The sequence below is a fragment of the Leptinotarsa decemlineata genome, unplaced genomic scaffold (genome assembly GCF_025532065.1).
Source record: "Leptinotarsa decemlineata unplaced genomic scaffold, Ldec_3_MD MMD2_tig00001719_RagTag_RagTag, whole genome shotgun sequence".
Classification (NCBI taxonomy): Eukaryota; Metazoa; Arthropoda; class Insecta; order Coleoptera; family Chrysomelidae; genus Leptinotarsa; species Leptinotarsa decemlineata.
This window is the reverse complement of record NW_027412569.1, coordinates 11711516-11731534: the sequence shown is the minus strand read 5'-3', so window position 1 is coordinate 11731534 and position 20019 is coordinate 11711516. Positions and strand designations below refer to the sequence as shown.

Sequence of the window (20019 nt, the reverse complement as noted above, 5' to 3'; positions counted from 1 at the left end):
ATTATTTGTCAATATCTTTCAATTTATTGCGATGAATAGCCTCAAATTTTATGGGGAGGCTAAGCCTCCCTTGCCTCCTCTGACGAGCCGCCGCTGCGTACAGAATATGTGTCAGAATATGTCTGTTCGTCCCCCAGAAGTGCTGTGTACCAAACTGTCTGTATATGTATTTTAAACATCAACTGTTTTTTTAGGCCCTAGTGTTATTTGTAATTTCATTGTTTATTATCAAACCTAGTTTTGAATATTATAAACTTTTGTTCAGCTTAGTCTGACAATTTTCAATTGAAGGTAACTCATATACAAATTGAACTGAGCGGCAACAATGTTAAATGTTAGAACTAAATTCTTACTGGGGTCATTTTTATTGTCTATGACCCCGGTAAGAATTTAGTTTTGACATAGCATTGTTGCCGTTAGCTCTCAGTTCAATTTTTATATGAGTTACCTTCAATTGAAAATTGTCCAGACTTTTTTTATAGAGTACGAACTTGCAAACAGAACTTGTACATTTTAGCTTCTTATGGAGTTTTTGATTCATATTCATGTTCACCCTCATACTTTTCATTCCAGAGAGCATTGGATAATGGTTATTGATCAATGAGCAAGTGTTTCCTTTTCAGGTTTTGCTTGAAAATATAATATTTTATTGGTGCAATGAGTACTTATTCTACAATATTATGTTTTCAAGCGAGACATGAAAAGAAAATATTTGGTCGTTACTCAATAACTATTATCCAAACTGGTCTCTGGATGAGCCCAATAATAGCCATAGTATTTTAAATTTACCGCGTTTCGATAGTTCTCATTTTGCCCAACAGATGGCGCGCCGACTCGTTCAAGAGCTCTCTGGACTGGCTTGAACAAATCATTTCTTCAGATAATGTTGTTAACTAGCATCATCTCGTGAACAAATCAAAATATGTAATTCTAAAGACTGTATTCCAAAATAAGACAACTTTTTCAATTCATTGCACGTTTTTATTTCATAGATACGACCATCTATAATACATTTAAAATATTGATCTCGTGCGGGTGCATTAAATAAAATTAAATAAAATTAAATAATCCAACATGCCGTCAACGATACTAACAACATAGAAGGGTACCCTAGACATGACGAAGGAATAACAATAACATTATCGCAGATAGGTTGGTGCACTGAATGTGGTGAGATCACAAGCTACACTCACTCAACTACACTAATACTATTCATTAAATTAAATTAACAAATAAAATTATATTACACGTAACGACGACTTTATACACACGATGCCAGAGCCGGCCCCAGTCACATAGCCGGCCCAGCACTGCCATCTGGATATTCACAGGGAAGGGACCTTCATTTTGTTGATGGCGTTCCCCAGGTGCATCACCTCCGTGTTGAGCTGGTGGACGAGAGACTCCAGCTTGTCGACGGAGTCCAGCACTTCCACCCTGCCTGTGTGGGGGTTGAACCTCACCTCGAAGGGCCTGGACATCTGGGAGACCCATCTTCTGAATTTGTCTTTCATGTCGTCAATACTGTCTGCGACGTAGTACACTGGTTGGTATTCCTGGTCCTGGTAAGGCTGGAGGGCGGTCTTTGCTGGGTCGAAGGGCCTGTGCTCTGGCTTTTCGGAAAGGGCATGGAGAAGTTCACCGTATGCACTGAGGAGCCCAGCGCCGTAAGCTTTGGTTTCGCCATTTTCTTTGCAAAGGCCGAATTCTACGGTGAACCAGTAGATCTGAAACAAAGAAGTCATGGTCAGAACAATCAACTTTGATTACTTCACAGGTTTAATTTATGTTTTTCAAAGTACTTGCTTGGTAGAATCCTATGAGGTTCTAGCCTTAGCAGGGCAAGAACCATTTACGTCATATATAAAACTTTCAGAAAGAATAAGAAAGTGAAAATGGTGAAAAAGTATCTAAAGTAAAAGTAGTATCATGATCTCTGTGTCTATACAGTAGGGAGGGTGAGTGTAGGCCCACATCATTTAGACCACATGTGACCCATTGTACATCCTCCCAAGGAGCTGTCCTCTTAGGTCACCGTCCATCCTGACCTTTTCAGAAAGGCGGACAGGTCTCTGGAAGACATCTCCTTTATATCGGCAGGTGTTGGCCAAAACTCGCAGAACACACACTCTCTTATTGACGATAACTCGCATAGGACACTCCTGATAGTTCATCTTCTTGTTCACACATCCTACATAGAGGTGTGTCCACTAGCCCCATATTGTGGAGGTGTTTCCTTAGTTGACAGTGGTCAGTCAGAAAGCCTACAAGCGTAGGTTTTTCTGGTCATCGCCAGATTTTTCTTCGGTGCAAGCTTCCTAGGGTCGCAAGGGTGATCGTGGCAAGACTGCGTCCTTTGATTTCATCCCATCTCGTTAGTGATTGAGCATGGGTGTGACGTTTGGCAAGTTCCGCAATTGTCGAAGTCATCAGGCCGTGGGTGCCACTGAGTCCTAAAATTCTTAGTCCAATCGCTTCCTTGGCTAAAGAGTCGGCAAAGCGATTACCTTTACTCCTGTCGTGCCCTTTAATCCACCTCAGGATTATGTAACTATCTACCGAGGCTTTGGTTAAATCTTGGTGGCAATCTAGTACTAGCCCTGAGGTAACACGTTGTCTGTTCAAGGCTAATAGGGATCGTCTGCTATTAGTGCAGATTGTTATGTTTTTGCTAGAAATTCCTTTCCTGGTTATTTCTTTTGTGGCGATTGAGATACCAACCAGTTCTGTTTAAACCACACTGGTATGTTTTCCTATTTCCCACTTAATCCTTAGGCTTAGTGATCTGAAGTACCACATTATGTAGTATCACGATAAAATTCAATACGATTTTCGACCAAAATAATAAATAGCTGAGGATTTTTGTGTTACTGTAAGGCGTCTGTGCAAGGATAGAGAAATTTGTTGAGTATGAACAAAAATAATCATCAAATCTTGTCATAAACTACTACATTTCTTTCATCAAACGTCGAATGCAGAAGAAAAACCCTGTTTGGGACTGATGTAGATGATGATCCAGAAGAATCGGTTGCTCAAGGTTCAATATAGACCTACTATCATATGTTTCAAAATAATGGAAATTTCAATACAAATCTGGCCTTATTCTGGAGAGAAATAAGAATAGCGTGTTTCCATAACCTGTAGCATAAACCAACTTTGAATCTGAAGCAGTTGAATGAAGGTTTGGAACGATAGAAAAAGGGATTCATAGCAACCAGCAGAGTTGAACCTACTTTGAGTCTGTAGAAATGGAATGAAGGGAAGAAGAGGAATTAATGGAATGAGGAACCGCTTGATATATAAATACTTTGAATCTGAAGGAATTAAATGAAAATTCTGAACTATTCGAAGAGGTATTTACAAAATAATGAGTTGTAGACTGAAAAATTATTGAAACTCCCCTACTTTACCACTTTCCCTTTCAATATTTATCATTTATAGCCCTTAGTAGGTGGAAAGTGAAGTACCCAATAAAATTCATTACCAGCCCATGGTTGGTGCAATCACCTTTTAAGAAAGCTCTTACTGCGAGAAAATTTTATAGCGTTGGAAATACCCCGTAAAAGTAACGACAAAACAGAAACGTGGAATGCAAATGCGATAATCGATGCACCTATGACTTAAAAGGAGGCTATTTTTCTTGATAATTACGACTAGCATGTCACGGTCAATGGTGTCTATGCTCGAATGATCAGTGCACAAAGTATATTTACCTAATGCGACCATGGTCAAGCGAAGTTTCGTAATGACATAACGAGGACTGAGATGCAGGGGAATGGTTAGATATATAAACAAATGGGTCATTTGACGTGATAGAAGCCGTGGAAAACAAATTTTTTCGGTGCCGTGGTCATTAGCCTCGTGTTCTGGGTAGACTAGACTCCCCGATCCCAGAGCCTCAGCATCATTGATTTTTCTTTTCGTCAACGAGAATTGAAACAAATTTTGGGGAAGGTTCCCATGAAAGCCTTGCACTTGTGAGTTATAATATGATTTACAATTTCTATTCGGTCAACTTGAACTATCTCTTGGGAGAATCTAAGAATCGAAATGATAGTATTTAAGGGCATACTTCTGGTAGGTGACGATACTGTTTTTGATATAGTGGAAGGAAACTTGAATACAGATGCATTCTGTGGAAGTTGTGATAGATAAAATGAAGATAAAATTCACAACACAACAAAGTTTTTGTTTCGGGGTTGAAATTAGATGATTTTAATGTATTTTCACGTGTTAAAACCGAAAGTGACCATAAAAATTATATATTAGCTCTTGTTTTCAAGATATAGTATCATCATATTATATATATGTATATTGAGTTTTCAACAAATGAAATATTTCATCACCAACAGTTGGTACACATGTTTGTTTACATCAGCTGTTCTTAAGTAGTAAACATAACCTATGTGAGTTTGTCAATTGTACGCACGTGGTTGCTATTGAAATTATCGTGTGAAGTTGATTTTTAAATTAATTTAAGTGCTGATCTGAAATGCCTCGAAAGTGTGTGAATTCTGTCGATAGCTTTTGCTATATATGTGGTGAAATAACATTTAAGGCTCAGAAACGTAAAATGACACCTATCGTTAAGACAGCCTATGAACATTATTTTGGTGTGAAAGTTGGGGACCAAGATAAATCATGGGCTCCTCATATATGTTGTAATTCTTGTTCCGTCATATTGCGAGAGTGGCTGAAAAATAAAAACCGGGCAATGGCTTTTGCAGTACCTATGGTTTGGCGTGAGCCTACCAATCATACAGACGACTGTTATTTCTGCTTAACTCCTCCCATTAAGCAAGGTTTATCTATGAAGAAAAGAGGAACGGTTAAATACCCTAATCTCCCATCTGCTCTTCAGCCTGTACCACACTCAGACAATTTGCCAGTCCCTTCTCCACCCCAAAACTATGAAACTTTAGAGGAAGGTGATGAAGACTGTTTAGAAGGAGCAACCCATCCTTCTACATCCAATGACCCTGATTTTGAGGTAAGCGATAGGTCTAGTGATCCGCACAGAATTAGTCAAGCAGAGTTGAGTGACCTTATAAGAGATCTTCGCTTGTCTAAGGAAAAGGCTGAGCTGTTAGGGTCAAGACTACAACAGTGGAATCTTCTAAAACATGATGTGAAAATATTTCAGTACAGACAGCGTCAAAAAGATTTGCTTCCTTTTTTTGAGAAAAAAGAAAACCTCGTAGTTTGTTCTGATGTTAATGGTTTGATGGACTGCTTGAATTTGGATCACACTCCATCTGAATGGAGACTGTTTATAGACTCTTCAAAACTAAGCTTAAAAGCTGTACTTCTGCATAATGGAAATCAGCTACCCTCTATTCCTATAGGTCATGCAGTTCACATGAAGGAAACGTATATACATGTGAAAACACTTCTCCAATCAATCAAATATGAACAACACAAGTGGCACATCTGTGGTGATCTGAAAGTCATTGCTATACTCCTAGGAATGCAATTAGGGTTCACCAAGTACTGTTGTTTTTTGTGTCTGTGGGACAGTCGGATAGAAAATCTCACTATAAAAAAATGAACTGGCCTACACGAGACCTAAACCCTAATGAGAAAAATGTAGTTTACGAGCCTCTTGTAGATCCTAAGGATGTTCTCCTTCCCCCATTACATATTAAGTTGGGACTAATGAAAAACTTTGTGAAGGCCATGGACCAGGAAGGACAAGCTTTTCTGTCTGTGTGTAGGGATGCTCCAGAAGTGTTTTATAAAAGACAAGCTAAACGACAGCGATCTTACAATGAATCGGATGGACTTAATTGAAATTTGGTGGTACAAACTTCTTTTATTTGTCAAAACACTAAGAATAATGTTTTTTTTTATTGATTTTGTACTTAAAATATTCTAAAAGAAACATAACAATATTGTTTTATGTACTTTCACTTTTCACGTATAGTATAACTACTCTTTAAGATTAAGTACTGTGTATCTCAAAAACCAGAGCTAATAAAAATTTTTCATTGTTATTTTCGTTTTTATCACCCCAAAATTAGTAGAAATTGACTAATTACTGTAGGAAACATTGTAGTGAGTAAAGTTGATCCCAATTTTTGTAGGAACATTTACTATTGAGTCACATGTCTGACAAAACGTTGCGGACTGACAGGACTATTTTGAGTGACAACAAGACTTTGGAAACTGATCCATTCTGAATTCCAACACAGCACACATGCGAATAATTTTGTTAGGAATACTTACAGTAGACAGTTTTTCAATTTCCTCGTCAGAGGCGCCAAGGGAGGCGAGTCCAATTTCTTGTGAGAATTGAGCAAAACTGGGATCGGCAAGAAGCGGCATATGTCCTAGAATTTCGTGGATGCAATCACTGAAACAAAAAAGCGAAATTCAATACTCTTCGAATTTTTAAAGCCCCAGAGGTTGGAAATCCTTGCGATCGCGAGAATCGTTCAGAATCACAATCTGCTTCTCCATGACTACGAATCTTATTAAGGTAAACCTTTTCGGGAGTCAATTTCCGATTGCAAAACTGAACGCCGAACGCTATTAGTGAGGCTAGCTAGATATAATGGCGTTTTAATTGAATTATCCAAGTCTTTGATGACACTTTGCACTCGCTAATGTACGGCAAGCAGAGAGCAGAAAAATTGATCAAAATTACCTACCCCGGCCCATGGGGTAGATTGAAATGACGCTAAACATTGAAATCATTTGGAAAAACGCAGTTCTCCAAATGAAAGATGCCGGTGAAGATGTAAAGTACGTAAAATTTGAGTTACTTACGGCTCAGGAGTGTGGAAAGGAGTCTTGGTGTGTCGCACATACTGAGTGCTCTGAAAAATCCTGAAGGCGAGAGAAGCGAGGAAATCCCTTGCTGTGAGAAGTCCAGCTGCTGGTCTCAACGTGAACCCTGTACACTTTTTCATAAAGTTCGACATATCCTCCAACTGCGGTACGTGGCCGGGAGTAAAGATTCCCTCATCCTGAAGCGTGCGGAACACCCTGCGATACTCAGCACAAGCGTGCTTAGGCATGAGATCACAAACGATGGTGAAAACTGCGTTCCAGGTTTTGTTTTCAGTTTCGGTATATTCGATGTAGGGCACTGGGTCACCGCTGAAAGTAAATGCTCCTTTAGTTTTGTGGAAACTTGATTCAAACAAGCTGGTTGCTTGGGACAAGTAGAACTTTCTTTTGAAACAAATAACCAAGTTACTTGATTCTAACAAACGGTTTTCTGGCTTATACTTACTATTTGTAGGAGAAGGCAATTTCAGCGATCTGCTTGCGTCTGGCACGGTACTCCTTGTCGGAAAATCCGGGGTGGTTCATGTCCAAATCGGGCTCGTACTTGGTCATGAGATGGTTGCAGTTGTCCAGCTCACTGGAGTGTCTTGGGAACCAGGGGTTCTTAGCGGATATGTTATCTTCTCCGATGAGAGTGACGTGCTCCAAGGTACCAGATTGACGCAGACCTTTGAGAAGCTGGAGGAGATTGACGCGGGTCAGCTCGACTTTGATCAGGCTGTCCAGCTGGCCGTTATCTCTCTGGCTGGGGCGGGTTTCTAGATGGACGACGGATCCTTGGTATTTTTCTATGGTTTTCAACACGCGTGAGAGAGAGTTCATTCCTTCGCGAAGACGTAGGACCAAAGCGGCGCGCTGAATGGCTTTTTCGGCTTCTGGATTTTCGGCAATGGCGTTGGCCAAAACGACTTCTTCCTCAGTGAGACCGGAATCTATGGAAATACGTGGTTCGTTATTGGTGGATTCGAAATCAAGTCTTGGGAGGTGATGCGCTGAGGTGTTTCTCAGGGAACTGTTTCAGAGCCGGTTGTTTCAATCATGTATTGGGATGGAATATATAGAAAAATCATATTGTCATGTGACCAAACGGTTGTTATGATCAACATGAGGGATCAATGTCTTTTATTTGAGTCAGAATGGTGAAGGTACTTGGAGATATTGAATGATCTTGGCCTCGTGACCACACGAGACCAAGACAATGGTTTTTTGAGTTCTCAAACAGTGAACTTCGGGGTTTACTGAGTTGAAATTCAAAACGAAATTTATCTTTTCGGAGAAAACCGATGCTTGGGGTTTCGTGGCTGAGAATTGAACCTGGTTACTTTGACCCCAAGTCGAAATCACCTCTAGATCCTTATTAAGATATGCAACATCCTACTGCTGGTGAAAATGTGCATCCGCAACCGATGTCCTGGTATCCAAATAGACAAGTGTGTTGTCGTCAGCAAAGCAAAATATTTGTTTCTTGTTTTTTTCCAATAAATCGTTGATATGCAATAAAAAGAGGATTGGAGACAATATGGATCCCTGAGGAACACCAGCGTTGATGATAAAAGTATTCGAGAGATATTCATCGACGGCCACTTGCAGGGAATATTCTTTCAGGAAGCTGGAGAGCCATACACACAAATGATATAACGTAATACTGAGTATACACGTTACGCACACTCACTTACGCAATTGTGCAAGTATTTACTAATCAATCGATTATGTTAGACGCAGAGAAAGGTATATTTACTTTTTTTCAACAATATCGATCGATTTCATGTAAGAAATTGAGGAAATAGAAACTACGTGAAGGTGTGATATAACAATATTGAAGTAGGTGGTCCTTCGATAAATATAGTCATTGTTCATGACAATCCCAAGCCTCAACGTTTTTGTAGGAAAAATTCTATGAACAATAAATTACCAGCAATCAACGTCGAATATAAATGAACATGATATTTCCATAAAATAAATCTATCAGTCTACATATTTTTTCCATTTGTGGAAGAACTCAATGCATTGGCGTAATCTTCAATAAACTAACCTGAAGCTGGTTTGTCAGTAATTTGGCATTAACTGGGCATATATGAATGTTGTTTGTAGAGAATATTTTTGTATCATTCCACAGAAAGTGAATTAATTCATTTATTGGTTAACAAACTTAACAACAAAAAATCGACAAGTTCAAACGATATTCTGATGTTTATATTGAAGATAATTCTTTCTTTTTGATACAACCACTAACATATTTGATCAATATGTATAACAATAGGTGTACCACAAGGCTCCATATTGGGTCCTGTTTTGTTCATTGTCTATGAAGACAGTAGTTACACAGACTATGCTGTCGATTTTTCATTGCCTCTGCACCTGATACTACAATTTTAGAAAATAAATGTTCAACCATCCAGTTTTTTCAATGGATACGATTTATTTTTCAACACAAATAAAACACGGGTTATTCGTATCCACAATCGCCAGAAAAAATTGAAAATTTCCAGTTCAATATAAGTAACAAGTCTTTGAAAAGTGATGGTAGTAGCGTTAAGTTTTTAGGTGTTAATTTGGATGAATTCCTGAATTGGAATAATCATTGCTATTATCTGGTATCTAAACTCAATTCCCTGAGGTTTCTTTTTATTAATTTGAGATTGGTATTGACTAGAGCTCAGTTTTTCAGTATCTACTATGCTCGAGTAAACTCTAGAATTAGGAGAGGAGAGGATCAACTTCAGCGGAAAATGTATTTCTTGCACAAAAGCGCGAATATTTTCCAAAGAGACTTTTGTAGACACTATTTCAAAAAATATAATATTTCAACTCTTGCATCAGCCTATCTATTTGAAATGTTTGTATATGTGTTTGAAAATAAGTCGAATTTTACATTAAATAATGGTTTTCAACATCACGATACGAGAATTAAAAACTAGTTCTATGTGCCAATTGTGGAATTGAAAGTCACTTATTCTGGGCCAGAATATATTTTTCCAAAAATTTACAATATCTTCCTGAACATGTGAAAGCTTCAGATCAACTTTAAAATTTTAAAAAAAGCATATCTGTTAGAAAGTTGTTATTATATACTGGCAGAATATTTTAATAATTCTTAGGTCTGAACCTATTTTACTATCGCCTCATTCAATTTTGATAATTAACTATTAGTATCTTTATTTTATTGTGTTGACAGTTTCCTATACAACTTTATATCGTCTCTATGGAAATAAAGTATCATTATTATTAGTTCCACAAAGCTAAGCTAATAAAAAAAATCTGATGTTCTTCAAATTTCACGACTAGTAAACACGGTGTCCTTTACAACAAATCCTGTAACTTTGAACTGCAAGATCAATCTTGCGTAACACTGCAATAAATTACACATTTTTATGTGTACCTTGTGGATTTTCAAATCAATTCTCTAGTAGCGCGTATCAACTGTGACCTTGTCACGGCAGGACAAAAACTTGACACAATTATCCGAACTTGAATAATAAATCCGCGACAGTAAATTTTATTCTTTTCCTTTTACCCCGAATTCTTCGGAAGGATGTAATTGCGCTGCAAGTCCGCACAATGGAGCGAAACCACTTTGTCAGGCTTTTATGATGTCAAAAGTCAATTTTCACCCTCCATTTGTCGGGAAGAACCAGATTCAACAGTTAAGCTCTAAAAATATGGAAGGCTTCATCCAGAAAAGTATCCTTAATGTAATGATCCCGTCTAGTTCTCAGCATTTGGAAAAATTGTTTTAGAGCTCTATTTTTATCCTTTGCTTCTTAAGAGCATAACTTTTCTCGAAATACGGCAAAGAGAACGGGAGAGTATACAGTGCAAATAAACAAATAGTTTTTTTATTGTAAGTCACTGTTTGTAATCACGTCATCACTGCGTTTCAAAGACACATCCCTTTTTTTATAATTTAGTGAAAACCTTGTAATTTTGGAATTACTGCTCGCCCCATTTCAATTGGAAGCAAATTGTGATACATTCTCGGAATCAGTTCAGCACAAAACGGTAGAAATTAAAGAAAAAATTGGGGTGGTCTGGTGAAAAACAGATATCACTATTTGAAATGTGACTAAAATAACAATTGATTTGTGCAATAGTTTATGGGCTCACTTTAGGTATATGATAACTTTCTATGTGTTATTTCGGAAAAAATCTATCCCAAACATTTAAACACGTCGACTTTGAAAATTTTTACAAAAAAAAACCTTCATTATGAAAATTCTAACTAATATTCTCCACAACAATACCTACTCTTTTAAGAAAAAATTTTCTATGAATATTCATTGCTAGTTTTACGTTCAGCGTTCATATTTTGGAAGGAAACATTATTTTTGTGTAAGTCAATGTTTGTAGATATCCATGTAAAACGAATCAATTTTCAATTAGTTCTTATTGGATTGTATCTTCTGTTTTTGGAAACTTCCCGTCTTCTGAATATCATTTATTTTGAGTTGAAACTGATCGACTTTCAACCGACTTTCAACAACATTAAAAAAAATATTCTCCACTGCGTGTAATTTCACAGAAGCAAATTCAATTAACAAATATTGTTTTTATTCGAACAGAATTGCTCATCCACTGACCAATTCTCATTCAAATCTTTTTCTGATAACTCAATACACTCACCAGCATTTTTAATATAAATAAAGTGAAATAAAGAATAGTTTTATCATCCAAGATGCAGCGTTATGTAAATTTCCAATGTTATATTAAAAAAAAAACTGAAAATCCCCTGACAAAAAAAACAACTTACCGTCATCGCCATTTTGTTGTTCTGCGTGCTTTTGAGTTGGCTTGTCATCTACCACAATTTCAGGTTCTACACTAGAGTCTAGAAACAAAACAGAAACATGCTAGTAATAATCGTGCAAAATAAAAACTGATGAAGCAAGAAAAAAAGCTAAACCAACTATTACTGACAATCCTAAACCAGGAAAAATGGTTCGGAAAATGAATAAAAAAAACTTCAACTACTTTCCAGACTACTTCCCGACGGGTATTGACATTCATGCATTCCAATAACTCAATACTAACCATTGGCACGTTGGCGAGCCTCATCCAGTACAGTCTGCTTCGTTTGCTTTACCACCAAAGTTTCGAATCGAGCATCATCAACAAGAGAACGTCTTCTGGCGGGATATCCGTTCTGAAAAAGCAAAATACCGTTAAAATCTGATCTCGCTTTTGTCTCCAACAGAAGGAAATGGGGAAATGCTGGGAAATTAGCTTCCTGGAGTTCTACGGATAAGGAAAGATGAAGTTCTCATTCTGAGACGCGAATTTATTATTTCGGTCATGAATTGATTTGATTTTCTGTTAGTGCGGGACTATTTTATATCATCAGTTCATTTTATCGCCCTCTAATAAAGTTCTGTTTCTGAGAATATGAACAGAACGATTGAATGAATAATTACTTTTTTGTGATTATTTTGAAATTCTCAATAAAGAATTCCACTTTTCTGTAGGTCAACCTTCTCAAAAATTTGCCATTCAAATTAAATTTGAATTACAATTACAAAATTTTGGACGAAAAACAATCTTGAGACCAGTTTTGTAGAGTTAAAAAAGTTTTTGTAGAACGGTTGTTTTTGATGCAGAAAATAGTAAAAGACTTTTTCGTATCGACTTTTATAATGAATACAGTATTTCATTTTGTCGTTGTATTGATATAGTTCTTGGGATGAAGCGTTTTTCAACGTTTTACTTTCAATAAAAAATATTTCTTGCAAAATTTCAGGGATTTTTCTTCATGCGAACTGAAAAACCAGTAGAAAATTCAGCTGACTGCAATTTCATGAACAGAGGAGCTTCTCGAGTGACTAATAGGAAAGTACAGAGCACCTAATTTGAAGCCTATTGACAACGGTGTTTCACAAGGATCTGTGTTGGGGCCTTTCTTTCATAATTTTAATCAATGCTCCATAAATATGTATTATGCAGTGGCCATATCTATGTTTTATGTTAGTTGAATTCTAGTGGATGACTATCTTTTATTCGTTGTATAATCTATACATATACATGGTCATATACCTTCCTTTCGATAGCCCTAAGCTGTTGCATATTGCATCTGACGATATGATATTGTTAATTATATTTGTGGTAATTGATATGAACGTAACTTTCAAATTTGGCATCTTGTTCTAATCTGGTCGAATTATTTTTTGACTTTTTGGATTGATGACAAGAAACTTTTAAAGGTTAGATACCATAGGCGCAATTTGGAATGATAAAGGGTCTCTGAAGAGACAGCTTAAGAGAATTAGAGCTTGTTGCGTGACATGTAAGGAAGTATTTAGCCGCGAACAAATTAAATTGCATAATATTCAAAATATTCAAATTTTCACAAGGATCTTGGCATTCCATTAACTTAATTGATGTTTATATCTTCAAAAGTAGTTCAATAACGTAACCCAAACCTTGAAAACACCGTTAAATCAAACCAATATGAATTGTTAATACTGGAGAAACATTTCCATTCCGAAATGCAAATCTGTCGTGAAAGATCTCTCCAATTAAAATCGTATCAGTCTTAATTGTGCGCATTATGCGTAGTGGCGATAATTAACGTATCAAAAAAAATAGTGCGATGAAGGTTTCCGGGGGCTCCGTTTCCAGTTGTCAGTCGTGGGGCGAGTGTTATGGCAACTATCACGTTTACAAAGGTGCCCCTTGAGCAAGGTCACGGTACATTTACAAGGCTTGAGGCTTTCTCCATAGTGGCGTTCACTGGCCGTGATCTTACCCGCTGCAAAATTTGCATAAATAGACATGTACTTTTTGTACAGCACGTTTTCAAGAAATTTCCAGTTCATTACTGAAATCCGGAAATGTATCGGTTATGAAATCTCAAGCGTTATTTTCCAAGCATAATTATATACCTCCTTGAATTGAAAATACCTTTGTTTGAAGGTGATTGACAAATACCTCTTCGGAGTTTTTGGATAGAACTAGGATCTTGCGATAGCTCATTTCGAAGGGTTTCTAGTAGGCATGATGACATCTGGAAATTACTGGTGAATGACCCAGGAACTGAAGGAATATGGAATACTTCCTCAACAATTAAAACTAGCTCTCATAACACCAAAATACAAAAAAGGGGATTGCGACTTGTTTGAAAATCATAGGCCCATAAATGTTTTGCCATCGTTTTGTAAACTTTTTGAAATGGCGATGTGTGATAGATTAATTAACTTTATGAAACATTGAAATCTCTTAAATCCAACTCAACACGGATATATTAAAGGAAGATTAATTGACACATCAATCATACAGTTTACTGAAAACATTATCGAGTCATTTGAAAATAACGAAATACTCCGTGGAATATTCTTAGACCTTTCTAAAGCATATGACTACCTTAATCACACGTAATTATTGGAAAAACTTGGAAAATATTGAAGTAGAGGGACTGTATTGAAATGGTTCGAGTAATATTTATCAAATCGTCAACAAAGAACGAAAATTATAAAAAATGAACAGATATTTAAGTCTGATATCAAGGAAAATACTATAGGCATTCCACAGGGAAGTCTAACAGGTCCTATTCTATTTTGGTTTGATGATAATGAATAATTCAGTTGATGATGATGAATAATACAGTTAGTTTGCATTTATTTTTTGCTCTGCTCTAGTTTACGAAAGGATCAGAAACAGACCACTTCTCTAGTTAATTCCCTGTCACTATACATGTATTGGATTATTGTAGGCATCTTAATTACACCGCAACAACAGATACCTCACCAGTCAGGGGCATCCATAAAAATAAAAAACTCGATTGAATATAACATTTCAACACAACTCGTAACTGCAACATTCACCTTGAGATTGTATTCTCTTGGTTAGATTGCGAAACTAAAGTGCTTGCTACAGTTTCAGTGTAAGCGATACATTTTTTTTTCAATATGCAGCTGGTCTATCAAGATACGTATCTAGCTAGGTATCATTGTAGAGTGGTTGTTTTACAGCCGTTGTTCACCTGTTTACTTACATATGTTTTCTCGCCCAATTTGACGGTTATGGTAAGTTTTGTTGTTAATGAATCATGAAATTGTTGCAGTTTTTGTGATTCGATATTGACTGGAGAATTAGGTATTCAAAGAGTTTGCATCTCATGAATACCAAGAAACTTGGTAATTTCTATTCAACTGAAATCAATGGTGTGATTACCATTGAAAACATTAAAGAAACAGATATGCCTCAACAAAAAGTAGTCTAGCGACTTTAAAGTCAAACATTTTTGGATGAGAGACTTTTCAGAAGTCGGAAAAGTAATGGCAATTCATACTGAATTAATTGGTTTCAATTTTCAGTTGTTCCATGGAGAAATTAATTCCCTTCCGGTCCGTGTACGACAAGAGAATGTGACTGGTATTGATTTTAACTTCATCAAATGAACCATAGTGCATGTGTCATTCGAATATTTCCCTCAAATTACATCCCATCATGAAATTTTTCTCTATATTGTGCTCAATTTCAATAAAAAGACTTTCGTAATTGATTCTTTAGTGACTTCACGATGTTTTATTTTTCCAAATATACGGAGGAAAAGTCAGTAATAGAAATTTTGGATTTTCTACAGTATGAATCAGAAATTATGTGACAAATATTGAACTTTTTCGATATATGAATTTTAAAAAATCTCATATTTGCTCAGGATCCAGAGAAATACCTCTGTAGGAAGTCAAGTGAGTAACAGGGTAGCTAGAAGAAAAACTTTATTTGCTGAAAATTTTTACCATCTAATTTCAAAAATGAAATTCATAAATATTTATATTTATTTCAAGTAAATTCATATCATAGATTTTGTCAAAAATTATATAAGTTTATGGCTTTTACTTCTTCATTTTACATACTAAGTGAAAATTGGAAAAAGAAATTGGTTAATGATAAAAAAACGTCACAGATTATTTTTGTAGGGTGCTTTTTGAGGCATTCGATCAATGATTTTTTTAATACACCTCCACTGATACTATTATAAGTTTCTTTACCGTGTGACGAAAATATCACAAATTTATATAAGTTAGCCTGAACGTTGGCATGCTAGATTATTTTCTTTTTTTCACAGAAATATAATGACAACAGAATAAACAATTCATAGGTGAAATTCGTTAAATATTTTTAGTAATTCATTCATATTTTGATTGACGGGATTTTTGTATTCTGTATTTTGCCAATTTTTGACAGTGACTTCGAGTTGATATCAATATCACTTGAAAAATATAAAATTATCAACAGATAAACCTGTAGAAGACTTGAAAACAATTCAATGGATTCCATAAGTTATTCTCTAGATTCTCAATAACAATTTTTTCTAATAAATTAGAGAATGTCAAAATTTTTATTGTTTTGAGTTTGAAATTTTTATCCAAAGAAAAATTGTTGCTGAAATAAGCTGAACAGAAACATACATGATTATCAACACTGAAATAATATGGATTTTATATTTTACTCTTTTTGAAAATATCAACATTGAAAGAAAAATTTCGAGATAATTAAAAAAATCCAAATATTTTTTATTGTTGATCGTTTATTACTGAAGACTTCTCAAAAATAAAGGAAATACGTAATTATGGGAAAAATAATAAAAAAATTGAAGATTTTAAAATAAAAAATATTCATTTTCACAGTATTCCGGCTGGGGAAATTTGCAAAAATTCTTGGAAATTTGAAATCTTATGGTTCATTACAAATATTTCCTAAAATGGCGAGATAAAATTTCAAAATTAGCAAAAAATTTATTCATAAAGAATAAAACTAATTTCAAAAATATTGACTTGAAATCAATTCAATTTGTTCCATAATTTATTCATCAGATTCTCAATAACAATTGTTCGTAATAAATTAGTGAATGTCCAACTTTTTATTGTTTTGAGTTTGAAAAAAAGTGGAATTTTCATCCAAAGAAAAATTGTTGCTGAAATAACTTCTTGAACCAAAACATACTTGATTATCAACACTGAAATAATTTCAATTTGATGTTTCACTATTTTTGAAAATATCAACATTGAAAGAAGAATTTCCAGATAATTTAAAAAAACTCCAGATTTTTTATCCTTGATCGTTTATTACTGAAGACTTCTCAAAAATAAAGGAAATACGTAATTGTGAGAATAATAATAAAAGAAATAATTGAAGATTTTGAAATGAAACAATAATAATTTTAACAGTATTCTGGTTGAGGAAATTTGCAAAAATTCTTGACAATTTGAAATCTTATCGAAATAAATAGAAATATTTTCTAAAATTGACTCATCAGTTCTTTGGTGATTGATTATGTTGATAACAAAACAATAAAATTTTAAAATTAGCATAAAGATTCATTCATAATGACTGAACTTATTTCAAAAATTTTGACTTGAAAACAATTAAATTGGTTGCATAAGTTATTCCTCAGATTCTCAATAACAACTGTCACTGAATAAATTAGAGAATATCAATCTTTTTATTGTTTTGAGTTTGAAAAAAATAGAATTTTATCCAAAGAAAAATTGTTGCTGAAATAACCTGAACAAAAACATACATGATTATCAACCCTGAAATAATATCAATTTTATATTTTACTCTTTTTGAAAATATCAACATTGAAAGAAGAATTTCGAGATAATTTAAAAAACTCCAAATTTGAAATCAATATGAATATTTTCTAAAATTGACTCATTGGTTTTTTGATGATTGATTATGTCGATGACGAGATAATAAAATTTTAAAATTAGCAAAAAGATTTATTTATAATGACTGAAACTTATTCAAATAATTTTGACTTTCATTTCATCATATTGAGTGAGAAAAACTGGTCAGAAACACAAAAAACCAAAAGCACTCACCTCTATGCTGTAAGATTTCTTGATAGCGAACATTTCGCGATTTTTCTGAGCTGCTGCTACTGCTGCCATCTTATCGAAAATTCGGAGATTTCAACGGGTGGTAAGAACTCGCAAAAAGTTGTAATTACAGCCTGAAAACACTGAAGTATTCACTGCTGAAGACGCGTGTGTTGGCAAAAACCGATTTGTGTTTCGACCACGATCAAAAAGATGAACCGTCTGTCGAAAAAATAGGCTGTTGAGCGCCTTGTTAGCGAGAAGCAAACTTGAATGTGATTTTGGAGCGCGGGACTACATTATATGTAGTTTAGCCCCCACGCGGCATCCCTTTCATTCTGCCCGCGAAAAAACCTCACGCCTGCGTCACGTTCTGGGTGACTCCGGAATCCCCGGATTACAAGGTCCCCGATTGGGAATAGCCGAAGGGTAATTAATTCTTCGCGGTACCACATCGAGGTACCACTACTAGCGATGCTGGTCAGTTCGATAACGGTCTGTCAAAGTGTATCGATGGAATTTCGGAAATCGTGAGTCAGCTGTGTATTTCCTGCGTTGGCGAGTTTATTTTTATATCGATAGTGTTGTCACCAGACCGTTGTTGTAATAGTGCACTGAAATCTGCCCGAATTTTGAAAATGACTTTTCTTCAAACTTCACATAGGGTCGATCGGGGCTAATATGCTACAAAAATATACACTTTTCACTATAATACCTAACCATATACATTAAGCCATTTTGAAAAAATACTGGGATATATAATTCGTATTGGTAAGTTTATTTATGGGTGCACAAAAAATGTAGTTGCAGTACCAATGCTGAAAAAAAAACCCTGTGTATCATAATAACCCCACCTGCTGGGGCTAATTTCATACGATGATGGGGCTTAAGTGATACAGCATTGTATTTCATTCAATATCGTCAATGAGGATACTGAAATGATACAGGTCTGGGGCTAATGTGATACCAGTAATTTATTCGAATTTTAGTCTTCAGCCATATAAAAGATACAACCGTGTCTTGTTCATGTTTTTTCCACTAAAAAAAACTTTGGAAAAAATAACTAAAGCACCGTTTATTGAAAAACCTTAACATTTTCAACATTCCATAATTTTGGAAATATTTTTTTTGTACCTATGTAAAACTTTGACAATAGAGTTTATGTCCTGAATTGGAGGGGTTATATTTTTAGGAGTGATTAATTTTTGGGAAAGAAAGTTTTTGGCTTCCTAATACTCCATCTTGATACAAAAAAAGGATGAGGGAATCTTCCAAAAAAAGGAAGGAACTAATTAATTTGAAAATAAGTAACTGTTTCTATAGAATGTCGCGGTAATAAGAAATTATGTGCATTTCTTAATTTTCAATTTTTCCGACAGGAAGAGTATCCAAAAAAGAATCCATATACGAGTATGAATCGACTTTCATCTACAGAAAATTAGTTAGAAGTAATGAAGGTTATCCTTCTGGCAAGTAACTGATTAATGTTTTCATCCCGATGAAAATGAACTTGAATTTCGAGTTGATAAAAGCGACAATTCACAAGCTAGCTTATGGTTTGAACTCATTTTTTTCCAAATGAATCTTCAATTCACGAATCCAATTCATTTTCCGTGCCAATTTCATTCAATTCATGAAACTAGTGAATTTTTCCAAGGGTTGTTTTACGAGGATTTGTTGTAGTAATGAGAAACAATACAATTTTCAACTGCCCAAGGTTTGCCTACGTTCATTAACTCACACTGGGGCTCAAAAATTATCATAATAAATCTTAGGACACATAAGACTCGTGATATTCGAGAATTTTTTCTCCGTTAATAATTTGGAAATCATGTGATTCTATGACAGATCGGCTGAGAAGGTTTTTTTAAATTTGTTTATCTGTTTTATGATTTCATATTTGTTTTGATCATAATTTCAATTGAATTGCATTTTCTTTTCTTGCATCGATAACATTATTGCCCAATTAATACAATTTCCAAAGTTAAATTGATAACTGTCATTGAATTACTTCAATTGAAAACAAAAACTCTCATTATTATTGTCATTATATACTACAAAAAAAAACAAATAGATAAATAATTGTTACATTCCTCTTCAAAGTGAAATATAATCAATTATTTCATTCAGTATATTGAGGAAATTTTAATAGAAGAAGATATTGACGAATGAAAGTAATTTAAGTTATTTTTACGGTATTTTTGGACCAAAAATAGATATATTGTGACTCAGACCAAAATTGGTCTCATTTCTGAATTTCCAAAATAAAATTGATCATCACGAAAAAAAAAGGATATTCACCCCCTCAATATACATATTTATGATTTTTTCATTGTTGAAAATGAATACATTTCATTCTATTTATAGCTGTAGGTATAATAATTTGTTTCATTGTCTTGTATAATTTCAAATG

The 20019-nt window shown here is 35.0% G+C and overlaps 1 protein-coding gene across 1 annotated transcript; it reads right to left on the bottom strand.

Moving 5' to 3' along the window:
- Nucleotides 1-959: 959 nt before the first annotated feature.
- Nucleotides 960-17878, bottom strand: ple (tyrosine hydroxylase ple). The gene is made up of 7 exons (XM_023171551.2): nt 17610-17878; nt 11821-11932; nt 11540-11617; nt 7238-7724; nt 6769-7101; nt 6226-6352; nt 960-1727 (listed from the first exon to the last, which is right to left on the bottom strand). The coding sequence occupies exons 1-7, from the start codon at nt 17676-17678 to the stop codon at nt 1326-1328; spliced, it is 1608 nt and encodes a 535-aa protein (XP_023027319.1). The 5' UTR covers nt 17679-17878; the 3' UTR covers nt 960-1325.
- Nucleotides 17879-20019: the final 2141 nt, after the last annotated feature.